General features: G+C 36.7%; 1 protein-coding gene across 7 annotated transcripts in view; it reads left to right on the top strand.

Annotated features, from left to right (window-relative positions):
• The window catches only part of LOC134535704 (uncharacterized), a 264594-nt gene that overhangs the window by 42240 nt on the left and 200077 nt on the right, over positions 1–22277 (top strand). For all 7 annotated transcript variants that reach the window (XM_063374904.1, XM_063374902.1, XM_063374905.1 and 4 more), the window contains exon 7: positions 11860–14286. In XM_063374904.1, coding sequence (XP_063230974.1) covers positions 11860–14286 — 2427 coding nt within the window. The remainder of the gene's footprint in view (positions 1–11859; positions 14287–22277) is intronic.

Raw genomic sequence — 22277 nt, 5'->3', positions numbered from 1 at the left:
CTCCCGCAGCAACCACTGTTCCAGAACCATCTCGCTCTCCCTACTGACAGTACATGCTAGTACACTGTGCTACAATAATAAGCATAAAAAAAATTACAATTATTACTTATTCAACTTTCTGTTTATGTAATTATATACTTTTGTATATCCCATACACATACGTTCTGGTTAAGTAGGGAATCAATACTTGGCGTTATGTATGACACAATTGTATAATCCACAAAAGTGTGATAGTTAGTTCAAAATTCTATTTTGAAAAATAATGATATTGGCAAAAATGATTTTAAAACACATCACAATGACTTAAGATTTAATTAACAGATTGCTCTTGATGGATTCTCAGCATAGATTTCAAAAGCTTTTTTAACGGATCACTGGTTTGTGGAGGTACTGCGACTAAGTTCACTGAATTTTTTAAAATACTTTCCAGAGTCAAAATGTCACAAAAATATGTGTTTTTGTTTACTAGTTTTCTTCAAAATTTAAAGTTTTAGTTTAGCCAGAGGTTATCACACACAGCCGTAGTTTACTTGGCGTGGGTAGAAAATGTACATGTATGTGTATAGCAGTGGCTGATTACATACAGCTTACCTCAGCCACCGATTTTAAACAGTAAATTAATCACAGTTGTGCACAATATATTGTGATATTGTCCTATTTAATTAATATACATACGACATACCCTGTTTTATTGCATAATCGTTGCACGTGCATAATAGTCGCACTGATACTTTAGGGCATCAAAATTTGGATTAAAAAACCTCTTACTTAAACGTTGCATGATGTTTTTGGTCCTGCTATTAAATTCCAAGCGCTTTGTGTGGGTATCTTTTGCCTGTAAAACTATGTATTTTAAAGTAGAAATCTAATGTTTATTCGGACATTACCATTTACTTATTTATTTAACTCAAATACGAAGTTGTCTGATGTGTAAATTTTCTTTTAAGACTTTTTTAAACGTAATAACTAGGGGTCTGCAAATAGTGGATTTCGATGGAGGAATATTTTCGAATTGAATAGTAATATTTTCGGATAGAATGCGAATAGTTTCAAAGTCGAATAGTTGTAATATATATATTTTTTTATGTTACTACACTGAACAATGGCGGGTTTTCATATATTTAGTTTATACGAGATATTTTCTGTGAATGAAACCACAAAAAAATAGTTCACTTAGTATTTTTAAGAGTTATTGAAGACATGAATTTTTATTTCATATATAATTATATTTAATAATTGTTATCTATTTTATATTTGATGCAAATATTGGTCCGAATATAAGGCAACCATTTTTACATAAACGAGAAATGAGAAAATTGGAAGTCGCCTTATTTTCGCACCCAAGACGTCAGCACCGCAAACATTAGTTCCAAGCTGAAAGCTACAGTAGAAACATTTTTAAACAAAATGTTCACGATTTTTATATTAACAAAAACTTCGTTACCTCACACGGGGAAAACGATAAATCTACCCAATATTGCAGTAATTCACAATTGTTTAACGTTGAAAATTAAAATATTTGTTCTTGAGTAAAAAAGTGAATGTTGAAGCTTCTCAAAATGGCAACATTTTATTACACATATCATATTTGCACTTTGTGTACAATCGCGTGTTAACATTTACGTTAATTTAATTTCAGATTTTTAACGGAAATATTTGTACTAAAGTATCACAGCTATTTTCAGAACGATTGTTTACGTTTACAAACAGAAAATGTTAAGTTTAAGAACATTTCGGATGTAATGTTTGGATATTCATGGCTGCTAACTGTCTTTCCACAATATTTCTTTGTTGTCAAACGAACATTGGCGAACATGCACGAAGACGCCATATTTACAGGAATTTGGTACGTTGCTTCAAAAGCTATTTTAATAATTTCACAGTAATCCACTCTTTATTTATGTAAAAACCTCTCAAACAACATAATTATCTTAGATTATTCTTTAAAATTCATAGGACAGAGACTGTCAGAGAGTAATATGGACAAATATTCGCGGTCACGTCACCGAAGTTATTCATGGCCGTATGCTTCACCATGGCAGCTAGCCACTTGTTTTGTTCCGGCAAGCTGCATTCTTTGTTTGCTTTGTTACATTTAACACACTACTAAACAGTAATACGTAGCTGTGAAACGGAAAGTTAAATGCGGTATACATAAATGCAAAAAGGATTTATCAACACAAAATGTATGTCTAATGAATTTTCACATTGATTTCTACCAAAATTATTTTTACATTTGTTTGTTCTCCTGAAACTTCAGTTCGCCTTATATTCGGGCATACGGTATTCGCAATTTAAAATTTTGCTATTCGACTTACGAATGCGAATAGTTCTTCAGTTACTATTCGCAACTATTCGTGTTTACGAATATTCGCACACCCCTAGTAATAACTCTTACCTGTTCGTCTGTGAAAATGCAGCCAGCGCTTGTTGGCATCATTCATGTTTGGTTATGTTGCTTCCTGTATAGAGCACGCTCACGTAGTCAAATATCGATATTAATATCTCGCATATTGCATGCAACACGCACTCTCTGTCGAGTGCCGAGTTAAGTATATTTGATAGCCCGCACTCTTTCGTGGTGTGTACTATGACGATAGTTAAGCGTTAGTTCACGTCACAGATTATGTTTTTCTATTTAAAGTTGAATGACTTTAATTTAAATTGTTTGGCATGCTCTTTTAGTACAATTTTTTAAATAAACGTACTTTCCATGAATGGGTTTTGTTATTTTGAATAACTTTACCCTAACAAAAAAAAATTTTTTTTGCATAAACGTCACACCCCTACTTTACAAACTTGATTTTAGTATAAAATGTGCGACGATTATGCGATAAAACACGGTACATCCAGCGTTTTTTAGGTCATTGTGAACAGGACTGATGCCTTTATGTCTGTGCTTTTTTCCTCTATATATTGGCAGCAGTGATGCATCACAGCAGGAAAAGATGTACACTGGCTGGAGAAGACACTAAGCTTGATGAGTCAAAAAAAAAAAAAAAAAAAAAATTAAAAGCGTAATTTGAACGCTGAGATGATGCTAGTGGCTGTGGAAGTGGGGAAAGGAAGAAGAAGCAGTTCCCATAAGAACATGTAATCCATCACCCAGGCATGGGATTCTAGTTATGCCATTGTGCTTCAGACTACACACTGGGTTGCAAACTAGCCTAATGTGATGATGCTGTTCTGGAAAAGTCAGTAACTATGACAAACAGAATTGTGAATACCGTTGAGAAAAACTACACAGGAAAAGAGGCCTTAAGTAGGTATTTATTGTCTTGCCTCTACAGAAGTTCAGGTATTCGTTGTCTGTAGAAATGATCAAGCTACTAACAGACCATCAATCACTTACATGTCTGAAAGCTGGCAAGATGTTCGGCAGTCGTCTCGAGATGGTCCCTGTTACTTCGAGAGTACAAGAGAATACTGTGGCGGATCGCTACTTGTGACTTTCAACCCAAATGTTTCAAGTCAAAATTTGTCTTAACCTACCAGCAATTTTTCAAAGTCCTGTTGATGAGTGAGGAGTAAAATATTTTCTAAGTTTGTTACTTACAAACGAGTTTCACGGGTCATGGCTTTTGCGCTGTCCAACTGACTTCCTGCCAGCTTACCGATCGACCAACTGTCGAACGATCAACTGATCTCTGCCTTAAAAACCCTTTGGTCACATCACCGTGTGTGCCCGCTGCCCATTGCATGATCGCTTGCCAGTTGCCGCAAAACATCATTGTGTGGTCCTAGTTGCGCTTCACAGCTAAAGTGTGCAATGAAATCTCATTATAAAGTACCTCACAGTAAAGGATTTCTCTCTTAAAAGTATATGTTTTGAGGTCCCAACAAGATGTTTTACATTAGGGATGGCTCAATATTCGATATCAGAGATCGGTAATATCGGCACATTTTTCAATATCGGACATCGGTAAATACTTGCGATATTTTGATAACCGATGTTTGCTCTCGCCAATAATACTTCTCACATAACCTTAACCGTAATTCCAAGCTTATTTTCCGCGGGCGTAATTTATCTTTCTTCACGTCACCATTATACCTAGTAATTCCAAGCATTTTTTCCACTGAAACAATTTCAAGATTTCAAGCCTATTTCTTCTTTCTGATACTGCAATGCATCCTGATGGTACAATTCTTCCATGTGTACACAAATCCCAGTCATTAGTGCATATTTATTCGTTTCAGATATTCGCAAAATGTTTTCGCTTGATGAATTTTCGAAGTTCACTATGTGTACATAAATTGAAAACATAAACGAAAATAATTACGATATTTAATTTAATAAGTGGTGTAGCCGTAAGTAAACATGAAGAAGAATAAAGTTGCTCCTTGATATAACAGACATTTTCTTTCCGTGTCGTTTTATGGTTGCCAACTGCTGTTCTATACACAAACGTTACGTAAGTTTTACAAAAGCTAAAATATGAAACGTGTTTAAGTAGGGCAAGTTGCAGCAAAGGTATTATGTTGGCTATATTGAATGCATTGCCAACAACATAAATAAAGATGTGTGGTTTTATAAACTCTGCAGTACGTTTTAAAGTTGTATTGAAATTACTTTTCACGTATTTTTAACGTGTTTTCGCACCAATAAATGGAGTGATACACTTGAGCAATGGTCACAAAACTTGCTAATTGAAGACCTTCCTTTCTAGCGTGTCGTTAACCGTGATGAAATGTTACAAAGGGTACAAAAGTTTGATGTTTTTTGGCGGTAGCCTACAACTCACGTAGTTTCGGTTCCCTATCACGTTCGTGCAACTTCGGATTTCTCTCAAAAATTGAAATTAAAAAAAATCGAAGGGTTGGGTTAGGTTAGGTCAGTCACAACATGTTTGAACTTCTGATTTAGCGGCTGAAGTGGCGTTAATACCAAAACGCAAAACTTCGGAAATCTTCGGAAATTCTTGCAGGGAACCGAAACTACGTGAGTTGTAGGCTTCCCGTTTTTCGGACGGTATTTTTTGTATATTACAGTTGAGACACTGGACGCAGTACATGCAGTGACTTGTAATTCATACATTATAAGCAAATACACTAGAGACTAATACCGGACAGCTACAAGATTTCTCAACATTTCTCCACAAAAATCTGAAATTTGTTTCCTTGTAGTTACAATATGTTTTTTGCATACTGTAGGTAATACCTACACCAGAATATTGCTTTATCTGGCCTTGAAAAACAATTTAATTTTTTAAGACCTTGAATTTAGAGAGCTTATTTGTAGGCCATTATGATAAATTCATTATTAGTTTTCATTTAATGCGAATTTACAATATTTTACAATTAATAAAAATAATATACATTCACATAAGTATGTTTTATTAATATTTAACATTTTTCATTATTGTCTCTAACAATACTCCAGAACCACAATTTATAGAATCAGTGTTAGAAATGAGATAGGCCTAGTATCGAAATATCGGGTATCGGGTATCGGATCGGTAAATTTGGAAATATCGGAATCGGTATCGGTATTGGGTTTTTGGATATCGGGCCATCACTATTTTACATTTAGTAACAGTTCAGTTTAAAGTACATTTCATTATTCATAACTAAAAAGGTGGGTTTTTTTCAGTTACCTTGTAATTAGTAGCAGAGACTTCTGTTCTTTGTCAAGATCCTGATGTGCACATAATACAACTTCGCTTGTAATCTTATTCAGCTTATGTTAAAGCAACATCCCCAAAGCTTATCTAAGAGCAAAATTCATCTAAGCCCAATTTAATTGCCAAGTTATCTTGTGAGAGGCTTCATTTGAGTCTCATGTGACTTACCATTACAATGACCTTGCAATATTAACTGTGAGGCCAGCCGGACTACCTGTTCTTATATTAGAAAAATCTGCCCAAAGTTTTTACTTATTTATGCATTGCACCGTATGTTTTTTAATTTTTTTCAGATCACAAATATATTAGCAATTGAAAAGCCTAACTACTTCGTAAATTAGCAGCCTTCTAAGACTTCTCATAATTCATAATCAATCACAATAGTGAGCGATAACATGATCATGATTTGATCTAGTATGCTGCACCCAACAGGACAGTGTTTATTGTTTGGAAAAAATGTTTAGTAATAAGGAATGTGTGTACACTTAAAACTGTATCCAAACCAACATTCAGAAAAACAAAAGCATTATTTGTTACAAGGTTTGATCCATCTGTGAATGAACAGGAAATTACAGATTACATTTCCAATGAACTTAATCTATCCCAAGTGAAGGTAACCAAACTAAGAACAAAATTTAATTCCTATGCATCCTTTCATATTTCTGTATTGGAGGAAGACTTTTTAAGGATCAATAATATTGTTTTTTGGCCAAGTGGGTGCTTAATTAGCCCTTTCTACGGGAAGTTGCACCCAGATCAAATAATTAACGTCTCTGAATCAGCGAATCCGACTGAAGTCAGTAAATCCAGCCCGCAGCCCTTAATTGCGTTAGTGCCTGCATCCACATCTACCTCATCTACATCTGCTTCTAATCATCCCGGGTGTCTGGAGGAACACCTCTACCTTAATATTTCTCCTGCATTCAGTTTCTAAGGAATGTGTCGTTTTTTATCAAAATGTCAGAGGACTAAGAACCAAATCAACAGTCTTTTCTGACAACCTTCTTACTTCTGATTATAATATAATTTGTTTAACTGAAACCTGGTTCCACGAAACGAGTATAAATTCGCATTATTTCTCAGACAAATATCTTATATTTAGAAAGGATAGAGATTCTCTACTGACATTGAAAAAACGTGGTGGTGGTGTGCTAATAGCAGTAAATAAACTTAAATTTGCTTCAGTAGAGCTAATTAATACACTTGATTATCCTGGTGTGGAAGCCGTATGGATTAAAATTAAAAGTAATTCATCTAAACAAGTTATTATTGGTACTATCTACTTACCGCCTAACACATCGTTAACTACGTATGTATCGTATTTTGAATATCTTGAAGACAAACTTTCGTCCCTTCAAGATGAAATACTGATTCTCGGTGACTTCAACGTTCCTGGTATCGACTGGTCCAATTATAACTTACAAGTGAACACTAATCGTAAGGCACAGAGTCTTCTCAATTTCGCTTCTAGCCTCTGCCTTATCCAATACAACAACACTCAGCCTCCCCCTAATCTTTTAGATTTAATTTTTTCTAACTCATCAATCTGTGAAGTGTCTGAAGCAACTGATCCACTCGTAAAAGAAGACTTCTATCATCCAGCATTATTTATAAAATTAATTTTAGACTCTTTACCATATAAGTCTAATTCTTCGACTAATTTCAAAAATTATAAAAATGGGGATTATCTTGGTCTCTTTAGTTCCATAAAAAATTTTGATTGGTCTTTATTCTATAAATCTACAGATGTTAATTTTTTAGTGGATCAACTCTCTAACTGCATATGTAACAGTATGAATGAATTTATTCCTGTTATTTCTAAAAAATCTACTAAATACCCTTGCTGGTTCTCTAGTGAATTAATATTTAATCTAAAAGCTAAAAAACACTTCCATAAATTACAGAAAAGAAACATGATCTACTATTCCCAATTTTCATTCTACAGGAAGCAAGTTAAATATCTAATCAAACGTGACAAAATCAATTGGACTCTACATATTAATAACAAAGTAAGGTCTTACCCTAAAAAGTTCTGGCGCTATGTAAAAATAATGAGAAATGGTTACCGTGAAGAGTATTCTCTCAAGGTTAATGATGTTGTGTCTTCTGACCCTGTTTTTCTATCTAATACCTTTGCTGAATATTTTTCTAATGTATATTCATCTACTAATCACAATCATAATGTTAATGTATCAACGTCAAACCATGATACCATTTTGGTCCCAGTTATTTCTGAAAGTCTTGTGCTTTGGGGTATTAAATCCCTAAAATCTTCTATGTCATGCGGTCCTGATGGAATACCTAACTTTGTTCTTAAAGGCTGTTCATACATATTAACACCACTTCTTAAACATTTATTTAACGTAAGTTTGAGAAGTCAAACGTTCCCCACCAAATGGAAAATAGCAAGGGTAATTCCCATTCTCAAAAGCGGTTCTAAATTAAAGGTATCTAACTAGCGTCCTATTTCCATCCTTAATGGTTTGTCTAAAATATTTGAAAAAATTATCTTTAAATTCTTAAATTTCCCAATTAAAAACCGACTATCTCCTTCACAACATGGTTTTAGAACTGGTATGACCACAGCAACCAACCTTGTGTCCTTTCTGAATCCTATTTATTATGAGGTAACGAATAGGGGTCAGGTAGATGCCTGCTACTTTGACCTTGCGAAAGCATTCGACACTGTTAATCATGATATTTTACTCAGTAAACTTGCTAAATTTGGTTTATGTGGCAATTTTGTAACCTGGTTTTCCGACTACCTTCATAATAGATGCTTTTTTGTTTCCATCAACAACAGTTATTCTTCATATTTTAAAGTTCCATCTGGGGTCCCGCAGGGTGGCACTCTCTCTCCATTACTTTTCAATATTTTCATTGATGATATTACATTTGTACCTAAACATTCGAGTGGTGTATTGTTTGCCCATGATTTTAAAATTTCCAGAAGTATTAACTCTATCAATGACTGCTTGTTACTTGAAATTGATATACATGAAATTAATAAATGGTGCTTATTAAATTTAGTAACTCTTAACACAAGTAAAACAAAAATTATCTCCTTCACAAGGAAATATCATCCTGTAAAATATGATTATGTTCTTAACAATAAAATAATCCCAATCACTTCTTCTATAAAAGATTTAGGTATACTACTTGACTCAAAATTATATTTTCACTTGCATGTAAATTACTTAGTTACTAGTTCAAATAGAACATTAGCATTAATCAAATATATTACGTTCTATGCTACAAACAGTGACTCTCTTCTTTGTCTTTATTTATCACTTGTTAGATCTAAGTAAGAATATTGTTCAGTTATTTGGAATTCAATTAATCCTTCCGATAGCAATAAATTAGAATCCATTCAGAATAAATTAGATAAAATAATTAAACTTAAAAACTTCTCTCAGATTACTATGGATTCTCTTTCTGAACACCGTATCTATCTGGATTATGTATTTATTAAAAACTGTTACTGTTCAAAATTAAATTGTAAGTCCATTCTTGATAATTCTGGCATTAGAATTCCCCAATTTAACAGCAGTTTAACTTCTACCTTATGTACATACCATAAAAAGAATGATATAATTTTTCGACTCATTTCTAATTTCAATAAAATTGATCATCTTAATCTGTGAAAGTGTAGCTAGGTAATAATTTTTTATTATTTTTTTTTAAATTAATTTTTACATAAGCCTGCAATTAGTAATTTCATTATACTGTAATGTCTATGTTTTGTATTTCTTTTTATGCATTTTATATTTTGATGTTTATTTTTAATAGTTATACTTATTTTAACTTTACTTGTTTGTTTATATTTTGTTTGTATTGTTTATATGTTGTCCTTGTATATATGTGTTGTGCCCACCGCTAAAGCCCTCGGCTGTTGGTGGGCATGTTACAATATTAAATAAATAAATAAAAAAATAAAAATTAATATTTCAACTATTAGATGTGTTCCGGTACATGATGAATAAACAATGCAATCTGTAGGCGAAGTACATGGCCTGATATCAGATGACATGAAACAGCTGTAACAAAGTGACTAAACTGACATAATATGCATCTGTAGGGCCACCTGAAAGTGGTGAATAAAAATGAGGTATTTCGTCATTATAAACAGGTAAAAGCGGTATAAAAATTCGTTAAAAAAACTGAAAAGCGGTCTTAAAAATCTGCAAAAAAAAATTACCGGCAAATAAAATTATTTTTTAAAATTATTTTTCCATTGAATTTCCTATACAAATATGCATATATACACTTTATTAACTTTAGAATAGCATATTAAAACTAATAACTTAGTATATAATATATAATGTATTTATATTCAAGCCACTTAATGCATATACCTTGCAATAAATTTTAAAAATATGTACATATATAGCTATATTTATATTGATAATTTATTTAAAATGTACAACAATGTCCCTAGTATGCTTGAGATGGTTGGCTTGAAGTATCAGACTGCAGTTACAAGAATCAAGTCTTTTCGCAGCCACTCCACACGACTGTCGCAATACTTGCACATCATAATTTTACTTCCTTCATCAAAAATAAAAAAAGCCATCACTTTTAAATTCCTTTACACGTTCATGCAAAGTTGAAAATTTTGTCATGTTGAACTAACCAACAATTAATTACTTCCAAGAAAATTTTTTTTTTTGAATTTCAGGACCTAATGTGTTGCATTCATTGTGAATACTGAACATTTCCAGAACGGCGCCATTTTGGAATAGTGGCGATATTGCCTTTTAAAAACATTGTGCTGTATTGGATGGATAACTTACAGTTCAAATAGAAACCACAAGCACAACCTGAAATCTTCCGAAGTTAAACTTTATCTTAGGTTAGGTTGGCATTATTTAAAATACTTAATGACCGTAAAATCAAAATATTTTAATCCTTTAATTATGGTGCTTTTTTACTTGCGATCGGAAAACTTCGGAACTGTTCGGGTGAGTGGCTTTCTACATCTGGATAGACACATCTATGCATAGAAAGAGTCTGTGACTCTTTGGTCTAATTTGCAGTATCAACAAAGAAGATGGCGCGTTACTTCGTTAATAAAATATATTACCACAATCGTTTCGACGGATGGTTCTATTTAATTTTTTTCCGACAGCTCTATATATACAAGTTATCTGAGGTTAGAAAAAAATATATTATAAATTGGTAACGTTGCTACGGGGAAAAAAAATACTGTTTGTTTTCCAATCCATATCCCTTACCGCATGAATTTATGAGAATACAAGTTTAATACTCTACTCACATCAGATTTTTAAGGATTGTTGAAATTTCTTGCCGTGTTTACAGTTATAAAATGTATTGCATATTATTTTCGTAGCACTGTCTCTGTTGTGTTGAACAAAGGAGTTAATAAAAACTTTTTGCGTATTTCACATGTTTTATCCTGAATTGTCAAAACAAGGCAAATTTGGTGGGAAAATCAGATTTCATGAATATTTAGAGTTTTTCGTCGTTTTTTCGCGATCGCGAAAATTGCATGACCCTATGCATCTGTTAATAATTGTTATTTCATAAATGTTTTTTTTCGTAAGTTGAGCCTTTTGTAAGCTAAATGCAGACTACATACCTGTATTTATTTTCTGTGTGATGGCCAGCACTATTAAATATAAAATTGTTTAGTATCTGAAACAAAATAAAAATATAGCTTTAAAATTTATTATTAATTGAGATAAAATATAAAGTTTGTTACAGGAATTGAAGTCAGAATAGCGTAAAGGTGACCTTGTTAGCCTTGATTGCAGGTGAGACACTTCCATTTTGAAAGATAATTTAATGTCCTTCATACGAATTCAGAATCATGATAGATGGCACTATATACTGAGGACACTGTGTTTCTGGAACGAACACGAATGGAAGTATGGTCCAATCCAGTTTGTTTTCATAAAGACACGTGTTATGCCTCCGACTTTCATCTCAAAGGGAGTCTCAGAAGTTCCGAGCTCCAGAAGCGTAATAGTGGTCAGAGGATGATAAACTGACCTCGTGGGCTCCAAACTGTCCAAGGGTGTGCTTCATTTCCCCCTTCAAGTGTGTGTTGGCCGTAGAGTTGATACCAGTGATATCACAGTATCATAAAGGCACGCAAAATACAATATTATCTTTATTTTTATTTTTTTAAGTAAAAGGAAATGAAAATATTTTTTAGCATGTTGGTGTGATTAGTAACATTAAAGATATTCTTGGTGAAACTAGTTGGTTGTTGCAGGTGGATCGTGGCACGGACCCCATGGAGACGGACACGGGCCCAAGTGATGCACGGTCCAGCACGGCACCGGGCCGGCCGGGCTCGAGGGAGCGAGACACCATCGTGGATTGCTACAACATCACCAGAGAGGCGGACGAGATGGTGGAGCAGCTGAGGAGGCAGGAGGACGCAGCGGCCGGAAGCAGCCGGGGCCCGGGGAGCTCTGGCTCTGCATGTGCTCACGGCTCTCAACGCAGCTCGGGCAGAGTGCGGCGGTCGGAAACTGAACTCGCGTCGTTGCGCAGAAGTTTTGTGGAAACGGTCACCATTTTAGAAGAAGCCAGCCAGTTGCGTGACGAGCGTGCGTCTGCCGGAAGCCACCGGAGGCGGTGCATTTCCATGCTGCTGGAGAGTTTGAAAGATAATCGCGAGCACGAGGACGCTGGTTCCAGCAGCGACTCGAGTTGCGACGCTCGGACGCGTGCGGCAGTGAGTGACGCGGAGGAGCCGAGAGAGCCGGACGACACGGGCGGTGAGACCGCTTCTGGAAACAGTCGTGAGTACGGCTGTGTGTCTGAAAATTTGGCTTCCATATTAATGCCTGTTTGCGATACTTTGGAAGACGAAGATGAGCCAAACATTCTCTTGGTGCAGAAAGCTGTAAGAGACTATTTTGAAACATTAATTGCTAGACTTAGTAACATTGTTTCCACATTGTCTACAGATCCAGTTGTCTTAAGTTCCACGATAGATGATGAGCTGATTTTGATTAAAGCATACCTGAGCAGGATGAGAACGTTATATGTGAAAAGCTCTTTGATAAGAGACATGCCAACATGTTCGCAGAGTAGTAATAGTAGTAGACACAGTATTTTGTATCGCATTGATAAAGCTTCAAATGAAATTTCGACTTTAAGATCTAATAAGGCAACAAACTTAAGTTCACGTCCCACAGTCTTTAATTCTTCTTTGTATGAAAAATTGAAGAAGTTTTTCAATCAAAAAACTACAGACACCAACAAGTTTGCACAGAGTGGTGTGTCAACCTTGAGAGACGACACTGTTGTTCAAGATGAAGAGAACCTTGTAGGAGCAGGTTCAGGAAGTAAAGGTACCAGCTCATCAACCTTCACTTACTCTAGCGTGGAAGATAATGCATCGTTACAGAGTGATGTTCCTGTGAGTGGTGACACTGTTGTTCAAGCTGAAGAGAACCTTGTAGAAGCAGGTTCAGGAAGTAAAGGTACCAGCTCATCAACCTTCACTTTCTCTAGCATGGAAGATAATGTATCGTTACAGAGTGATGTTCCTGTGAGTGGCGACACTGTTGTTCAAGATGAAGAGAACAATGTAGAAGCAGGTTCAGGAAGTAAAGGTACCAGCTCATCAACCTTCACTTACTCTAGCATGGAAGATAATGTATCGTTACAGAGTGATGTTCCTGTGAGTGGCGACACTGTTGTTCAAGCTGAAGAGAACCTTGTAGGAGCAGGTTCAGGGTTTGGCATGGAAGGTGACGGTGAGCCCCGCCCACCGACCCAGTCCCAAACAAGTGGCACAGCAACTGATGGTTTGGCCTTCTCTGAGTACTCTGCTACTAATGCAAGTGATTCTCAGGACGGGAATGCTGTGAAGCAGGAACACTCATTTACTGGCTCTGAATTGCAGGAAACGTCATCGAGACACTGCACGAATATGATGGTTTTAGATATTCATCAGAAAACTGAAAGTCTGATAAAATCGCTGAACTCGGCGAGAAGTGCGGTGAAGATGATGCGCGCGAGTGGCTCTGTGCCCAGCAGTTCGAGCGCGCCGGATGCCTCTCCGGTCTCGGGGCACGACCTGCGAGCCCAGGCCATGGCCGCGGATGAAGATGCTGCCCACCTCATCAGCAAGGTGTGCAACTGGAGGTCCCTGAGTCTCGGCGAGTGTCGCAGCGCCCCGAGCGTGGATCGAGCGGAGATGCAGCGTGCCAGGTCCTCGTTCGAGCTCTCCCTCATCAGTCTGGAGGTGAGATCCGCGACTCGCAGGATCCACGAGTTGGTCTCCGCGCACGGCTCTCGCGCGAGCTCTCCGTCGTACTGGAGCGGGACGGTGGGTGCCGCAAGGTTGAGCGTGGCATCAGCTTATGACCGGCTGGTGAGACTGCGAGCGAGGATCGGCACGGAGGACCCATCGCAGCTGCCGGAGTCTGTGATGGAGCAGGAGATGTCTGAACTGAACACCAGGATAAGCAGGTGGCTTGCGAGCCGCCCGGGGAACAGCAGCCGGCCCGGTCCGGCCGGCACCGGGAGCAGTGTTGCTGCCTTCGTACAGAAGAGTCCCTCGTTTGTCTCCAAGCTGAGCGAGATCATAAACGACAGACTGCGCACCGTGTCGGGCGAGGAGGGGCCAGGACCCGCACGTGCACACGGCGAAACGGAGGAGCAACCCTCGGAGCGCAGCCACGTATGTTTGCCCTCACTACCTTCGCAGTGTAGCGCCACACCGCACTCATTCCATCCATGTCCGTTCAATTGTTCACATCTCTGATGACAAGTGGAACTGTTTCTAATGAACGATTATTTATGCTAACTGTTTTGCAAGCAGTCATTTCTAGTGTTTTATATTTCCTCTAGTAATGTTTCCCAAATTTTCAACACTTAACACATCTGACTTTTCCTACTACAGTGAAACCTCGTTTATTCGTTCCCGCATTGTAGAATTTCCCGGTTTTATTGTTCATTGTCCGTGGTCCCGAAAAAATCCCGCAAGAACAATGTTAAAAAAATCCCGTTTCCATCGTTTACGAATATTTTTTAACCCGGTTTAACGGGTTGAACTTTACAGGCTTTTTACCGATTTCTCATTCAAATTCCCGAGAAATATTCCAGTTTACGCGTGTCTACACGAAACGCAATACCAATATTTACATATGGCGACCACTACTAAAAGAAAATGAATAAAGTGAGCATGACGCTGTTGCTAACAAGTTCACCAACTTCGATAAAACAACAGACGAAAGCTAACGCTCGCACGATAGTTCTTGCTTTGTGCGATAATCGACACAACAATATAACCGTGGTCGATATACTGTACATACTAGCCCAACGTAAACACGTTTCTATTTAGCGACAGTGAAATCCTGCGAGAAACATAGACGAAATTGTTCATCCTAGCGTTTCCGTGGCCGGCCGTATATGCGCGAGATTTTCTTTGTTTACGGTAAATTAGCTTTACGCATTTAACTCTAATGCACGTGTGAAATTTGTAAAGGTTCATTGATATGTATCGGCCTACAAAAGAGGTTAAAACCATTAAAGAGCGTTTATAAATTATAAATGCCGTTGAAAACTCATCTTATAATTTCTCTTGATACTACGACGCTGTTCCAACAATATGCCAGCGCCCCCGGCTGACGTGATATGGCCACTCACGTAAGGCTGTTCCAAACACAGTTCGCCCAATCATCTGCTTGCTTTTGTATTTATCCGGTGTCGCTGTTCCAAGCTGACGTCAGTGCCCCGAGCGGTGTGCGTACGCTTTAAAACTTCGCCTGTTTGTCTTATCTATCCAAACATTGTCGGAAAGGAAAATAAACGCCGTAGTTTTGCGTATTTTTACAGTATATTTTTGGGTTTAACATTATAACGTGAGCGTGTGTAAGCTTTTGTTTGCTTTAGTGCATTTATGATTAATGTTTGGCGGCTATGTTGCGGTGTTTGTTTACCATTGACGAGATAAGTCTTTTAACCAGTATTTAAATTTCGTGTAAAAACGCTGTGTTATGGCGATTTCGCGTAAAAACTGTATTTAACGGTGATTTCGCATTTATCGTCGTTTAATCGCGATCGCGAAAAGAACAGGCCCCTATTGATAGTGTATATAGTGTGCTGCTGGTGTCAATTTATGGAAATACCTAACTGATTCACTGAAAGTTTTTGCAATAGTACATACATTGTGCATTTGATAACTTTAGAGTGTGTTCCCACATTGTAGGATTTCCTGGATTATCCGTTTTTTACTCATGGTCCATTGGAAAACGGATAATCAGGGTTTCACTGTATTTGTTTTATATTTCAGAGAGCTTAATACTTGGGGTATAAAAAACCCTAAAATCATTAATTTTTTTCTGGCCTGGATGGTATACCTAACTTTACTATAAACTTTATAATAAAACTTATTATTATTATCATCTTTTAAAACTTACTTGTTCCGTTTTATAATATATTTTTAACTCAAGCATAAAGAGTGGTGTAAACCCTATTATAAATGGAAAATTGTAAAAAAATTTTTGATACATAAAACATTCCTATATCAGGTCTAAATTTATTTGCCAAATTATTGGATAGAATTGTTTTTAAAAACTTTAAATTAACTTAAAAAATAAGGAATTAGATTATCATCATGGTTTCGGAACTGGGTAAACAACAATTACAAACCTTTTAACTTTTCTGAAACATATTTATGCTGACGTATTAACATGAGTTCTGGTAGGTGCTGGTTATTTTGATTCAGCGAAGTATTTTGACACAATCATAATAAATTACAATAAATTCTCAATTATCCGTGTTAATTGGGATCTGTTAGTACCCAAATAATTGAAATCCTGTGAAAAAACCCGGATAATCTGTTTGACGGTAAGGGTCGCCCTTAGATTTGAATCACTCAATATTAGGAGTGTGCGAATATTCGTAAACACGAATAGTTGCGAATAGTAACTGACGAACTATTCGCATTCGTAAGTCGAATAGCAAAATTTAAAATTGCGAATACCGTATGCCCGAATATAAGGCGACCTGCAGTTTCAGGAGGCCAAACAAATGTAAAAATAATTTTGGTAGATACCGTATTCACTCGCGTAATGTCCGCCCTCGCATAATGTCCGCACCCTTTATTTATATATCCTTAAAAGAAAAAATTAAAAATTTGCATAATGTCCGCACCAGTCGTCTAAGGCGGGCAACACAACTTTGGCCACCCCTAAAGGACGCAGTACGAATGGAAAGTTTACGGCTCTGTAAAAAAAGCTGTGACCTTGAGCTGTCCTTTCTCTCCTGTTCTGAAAGGGTGGGGAAATTCGTTGAACTGAACAAAGCACGGTCAAAGGCCCCGCCCGCGTATAAGCCCCCCTCCTTGTTTTGTAAACATTTTTGAGAAAAATTTAAAAACGTGTTTTTCTGGGTTTATCTGAGGGCAGGGCAGCTTGGCATGCATCAAACAACAAGCCATGTATTGTGAGCGGCGGGAGGTGATTTTGTAAGTGTCCGTTCTCAGTAGGACCGTCGTGAGGCATGCCAGATGTAAGCAGTTAGTCCTATCTCAAACGACATAAAGATAAAGAAAGCTGGACTAGCGCGCTGCCGCTATGTTGATGTGGAGTGTTGTCGGATAAGAAGAGGGGAAGTGAAGGAGGAAGGGAAGTGGGTCAAGGATTCTAACACTCCTTTGTTTGGTTGGCTGGCTAGCTGGCAGGAGGGAGGTTAAGCCACGCCTCTGCACCTCTCCCCTCCTGACACAGCGCTGCCTCTCTCTCCCCCCTGCCGCGTCGCTGCCTCCCCCGCCCTTTATCATTAGAACAAAGACGCACGACTTGAATAGAACACAAAATTTTGTATTTTTGTATTTTTCCTCGTATAATGTCCGCACCCCATTTTTTGGGCCAAAAATGTGGTCAAATTACTGCGGACATTACGCGAGTGATTACGGTATTAATGTGAAAATTCATTAGACATACATTTTGTGTTGATAAATCCTTTTTGCATTTATGTATACCGCATTTAACTTTCCGTTTCACAGCTACGTATTACTATTTAGTAGTGTGTTAAACGTAACAAAGTAAACAAAGAGTGCAGCTTGCCGGAACAAAACAAGTGGCTAGCTGCCATGGTGAAGCATACGGCCATGAATAACTTCGGTGACGTGACCGCAAATATTTGTCCATATTACTCTCTGACAGTCTCTGTCCTATGAATTTTAAATAATAATCTAAGATAATTATGTTGTTTGAGAGGTTTTTACATAAATAAAGAGTGGATTACTGTGAAATTATTAAAATAGCTTTGGAAGCAACGTACCAAATTCCTGTATATATGGCGTCTTCGTGCGTGTTCGCCAATGTTCGTTTTACAACAAAGAAATATTGTGGAAAGACAGTTGGCAGCCATGAATTTCTAAACATTAGGCTGGGTTCACAATTGAAAAAATAACAGTAACAGTAACAGTAACAGTAGGTCGTGTGCATAGGATATGAAGGCCATGTTTCCTAACCTAACGATTCACAATAGCAGAAAGTTGGTCGTGTGCATGGGAGCGAGGTCGTGCGCATAGGAGTGAAATGAATATATTTTATTTCGGTCGCGTACGCATGACACAACAGCCAATGAGAGAAGAGCAGGGTGCTTTTTTGGCGGGACTAAAAATATAACACTGCTAACAGATATTGCATAGTTCGCGAAATTTCATTGGCTGAAATTAACAGTAAGAATTCAATTGTGAACCGATTTCGCAGTTCGCACAGGTCGTGTGCACAGGTCGTGTGCATGGTTTGCAGGGTGTTTACCGACCCTGGAAAACCTGGAAAACCTGGAAAAATCAGGGAATATTGTAATCAGGGAAAAATCAGGGAATTTTTGTTTGGTAGGTTGTAGTTGGCAATACGTTTTTTGTTTATTGATCTGCTTGCATTGACGTAGCATCAAGTGTATCGCGTCCCATTATTTTATTTTTGGATGGAAAATAATGAACAGTTCCCACATCCATTTTCTTTTATTTACCATCGAATTCGGAAGTGGCGTTAAATCACGTGATACAAACTGGTTCAAGCTGGTCTGTTATCCTGCTGACGTACGTACTGCAGCATGTGCTTCCCACGTTCGGATTATACCGACAGGTGCATTTAATTTTAAGTATCTATGAATGCCCTCAACGTAAACTGGGCATTTTTGTTAGCTTTGAAAATACATATCACATACACTTTTGGTGAAGATTCGCCATCGTTGCTATAAATTGGTAGCTGTGGGCTTCATACGGTCCATGGTGCTTTCAAAACTGGAATTTCTGCTACACAATGGGACGTTGTTAGTTTCTTGAGGCACAGTTACTATTTATTTAAGCATGTACCTGCAAGGAGGGCAGATTACATTAGAATAACTGGATCAGAGCTTTTTCCCAAGAAATTTTGTGCAATCAGATGGAATACTGCAGTTGCTGAGCATGCCATGAAAACGTTACCCCAACTAAATAAATTTGTTAGTGAAGTTTCTATTTCATCTGTGTCTTTCAGTGTAGTGAAAAGTGCTCTTGAAGATAATCTTCTAGAAGTAAAATTGACATTCTTCCACTCTTTGGCACCAGAGCTGGAATTGTTTCTCACAATGTTCCAAAGTGAAGCACCCATGGCACTTTTTCTCTATGATTCACTGGTAGACATTTTATTAGCTTTGGCAGGAAAGTTTTTGAAACCAGAGGTACTGAAGAGATTTAGGGAGAAACACAATGTATCTCTATTGGATGTAGATAACCAGAAAAATCTATTGACTGCTAACAATATCAAGTTGGGTTATGCAGTACGCCATGCCATCAAGAAAGAGAAAGTACCAGAAAAGTCTGTCCTGTTACTGAAAAATTATGTTAGGACTTGTCTAAAGGTTATGGTAAAAAAAACTTCAAGACAAAAATCCCCTGAAGTACAAACTTACCAAGGGAATTTCCTGCTTATGTCTAGTGGTGCACCGATGCGGATACCGATGAATCGTAATCGGCGATTATGGGTACTTACCGATTAATCGTAATCGGTGATTATCTTAACGATTACTTTGCCGATTATCTACGTCCCGGCGTAATTAAGTAGGTTTTTGTTTTTACCGTGTAATATTACACATTTTAGGACGAAATACGGTAATTTTTGTATATATTACAAAATTCATCTAACTCTGTCATATCAAGATTACAGATATTTCGTTAAGTTTAATAAATCTCATTGCCTCGAACAATAAAAAATTCCTTTTTTCCTACACGTTTATTTACGTTTTGTCTTTTGTTCTGTCTTTTGTTTAGTGGCCTTGTACATTACCTATAGCCAGAGACGTAAAATAGATGGCACGCAATCAAAATACCACAAGCAGTTGCAGTGGATTCTATGACAATCAATCTTTTCGAGTCGTAGTAGCGGTTCAAAATCGTGGTCCCGATACCTTTCAGAGTTTATCACTGCGTTTTACAAACTCGTTATGGGCGTCTTTGGTAACATTATCCGTTGTGTTATTTGTATGTGACGTGAAAAGTGAAAAAGTATGTATAATTTTATAAAATCACATGTGCTAGAATTGGTTTTGAGTCATTTTTATATAATTATAGTGAGATGGCGACTAGGGAGAAAAAAAGTGAAGTGTGGAAACATTTTTCTATAAACTCAAGTGAACAAAATATAGCAACATGTTTACATTGTTAAACAGTAATCAGTAATTTATCGATGCAACCTAATGTAATAGTCGATAATAATGCTAGTTTTTTCCGCAACAAAAACTTACCCACTGTAAATTACAATTATTAGACTGTAGTTGAAGTTGTTTACAATAACAAATATAAATAGAAGTTAATTTAATTTACACTTTGCAATGACTTAATAGTGTATTTTATATATTTTTATACTGTTATTATAACTGTATTCTCAATTTTACCTAATCTTGTTATTAAATTCACATGGGAATAATAATTTTTGTGTGCATTATTACACTTAAAAAAATTTGTTCATTATAATCGGTAACTGAATCGGTATCTGCCGATTATTGCTCTCATAATCGGTAATTGAATCGGTAATCGGTGAAGTCATATCGGTGCACCACTACTTATGTCCGTCTGTGGCTTTAAATTCGGGTGTGAGGAAAAAGCGTTGTCTTCAAAAAAGGTGGCTATCAGGACAAAAAGTTGATAACATTGAGTGATCATATCAGTTGGTATGTTCCTCGCAAGATTCTGAAGCACTGTTCACGTCTTTTTCTCGAGAAGACAGGCGCCTTGATCACTTGTGGATGCTCATTCTTAAGGCACATACAGTAGCTGCCAAAACAGGCCTTCTAAAGTTTGTGAGGATGATGTTGGTACTTTCCCATGGAAATGCATCATTGGAAAGAGGATTTTCAGTGAATTCTAATCTGCTGACTGAAAACTTGCAGGAAGAAATACTGATCGCACAAAGACAGATGTACGACTTTGTTCAACGTTCTGGAGGTGTAGAGCATGTTGATACCTATCACCAAGTCCATGTTACAGTATGTAAGAAATGCTAGTTGTAGGCGTAAGGAAGCCCTGCAAACAAAACAAAAAGAAAAGGAAGCTACAGACAAGAAGAATGCAGAAAAAAGAAGAGTTGAAGAGGAGATCAAGGCATTGCAGTTGAAGATGGCTCGAGTGTTGGATTTGGCTTGTTCTGAAGCAAGTGCAATAGACGCAAAAGTTGAGTCACTGCGAAATTGATGGGAGCTTCCTTTTACTAATTTTTTTGCAAAAGTAAGTGTGTGAAATATTTGTAGCAGCATGTTTTATTTGCCATCAATTAAGTCACTTTGGCCACGTCTGGAAGAAGGTATTTTTTTTACTAATTTAAGTGAGTTGAAATAGGCTAATTGAAACTCATCAATGTACTGTTATGCAGTTTTTTCAGTTTCGTGGAATGTCGTAACTGTGTTAAAGAAAACCTGGAAAAATTCAGTTTTAGACCTGGAAAACCTGGAAAAATCAGGGAATTTCATTTACTAGATCTGGTAGACACCCTGGGTTTGCTATGCACTCGCTTAATTTTTTTAATTGTGAACCCAGCCTTACATCCGAAATGTTCTTAACTTAACATTTTCTGTTTGTAAACGTAAACAATCGTTCTGAAAATAGCTGTGATATTTTAGTACAAATATTTCCGTTAAAAATCTGAAATTAAATTAACGTAAATGTTAACACGCGATTGTACACAAAGTACAAATATGATATGTGTAATAAAATGTTGCCATTTTGAGATGCTTCAACATCCACATTTTTACTCAAGAACAAATATTTTAATTTTCAAAGTTAAACAATTGTGAATTACTGCAATATTGGGTGGATTTATCATTTTCCCCGTGTGAGGTAACGAATTTTTGTTAATATAACTTCGTGAACATTTTGTTTAAAAATGTTTCTACTGTAGCTTTCAGCTTGGAACTAATGTTTGCGGTGCTGACGTCTTGGGTGCGAAAATAAGGCGACTTCCAATTTTCTCATTGTAAAAATAGTAGCCTTATATTTGGAACCAATATTTGCATCAAATATAAAATAAATAATAATTATTAAATATTATTATATATGAAATAAAAATGTCCTCAATAACTCTTAAAAATACTAAGTGAACTTTTTTTTTTGTGGTTTCATTCACAGAAAATATCTTGTATAAACTAAATATATGAAAACCCGCCATTGTTCAGTGTGGT

The sequence above is a fragment of the Bacillus rossius genome, chromosome 10, assembly GCF_032445375.1.
Source record: "Bacillus rossius redtenbacheri isolate Brsri chromosome 10, Brsri_v3, whole genome shotgun sequence".
NCBI classification, from domain to species: domain Eukaryota; kingdom Metazoa; phylum Arthropoda; class Insecta; order Phasmatodea; family Bacillidae; genus Bacillus; species Bacillus rossius.
The sequence above is the reverse complement of the archived record's forward strand: the minus strand, read 5'-3'. Positions and strand labels throughout refer to the sequence as shown.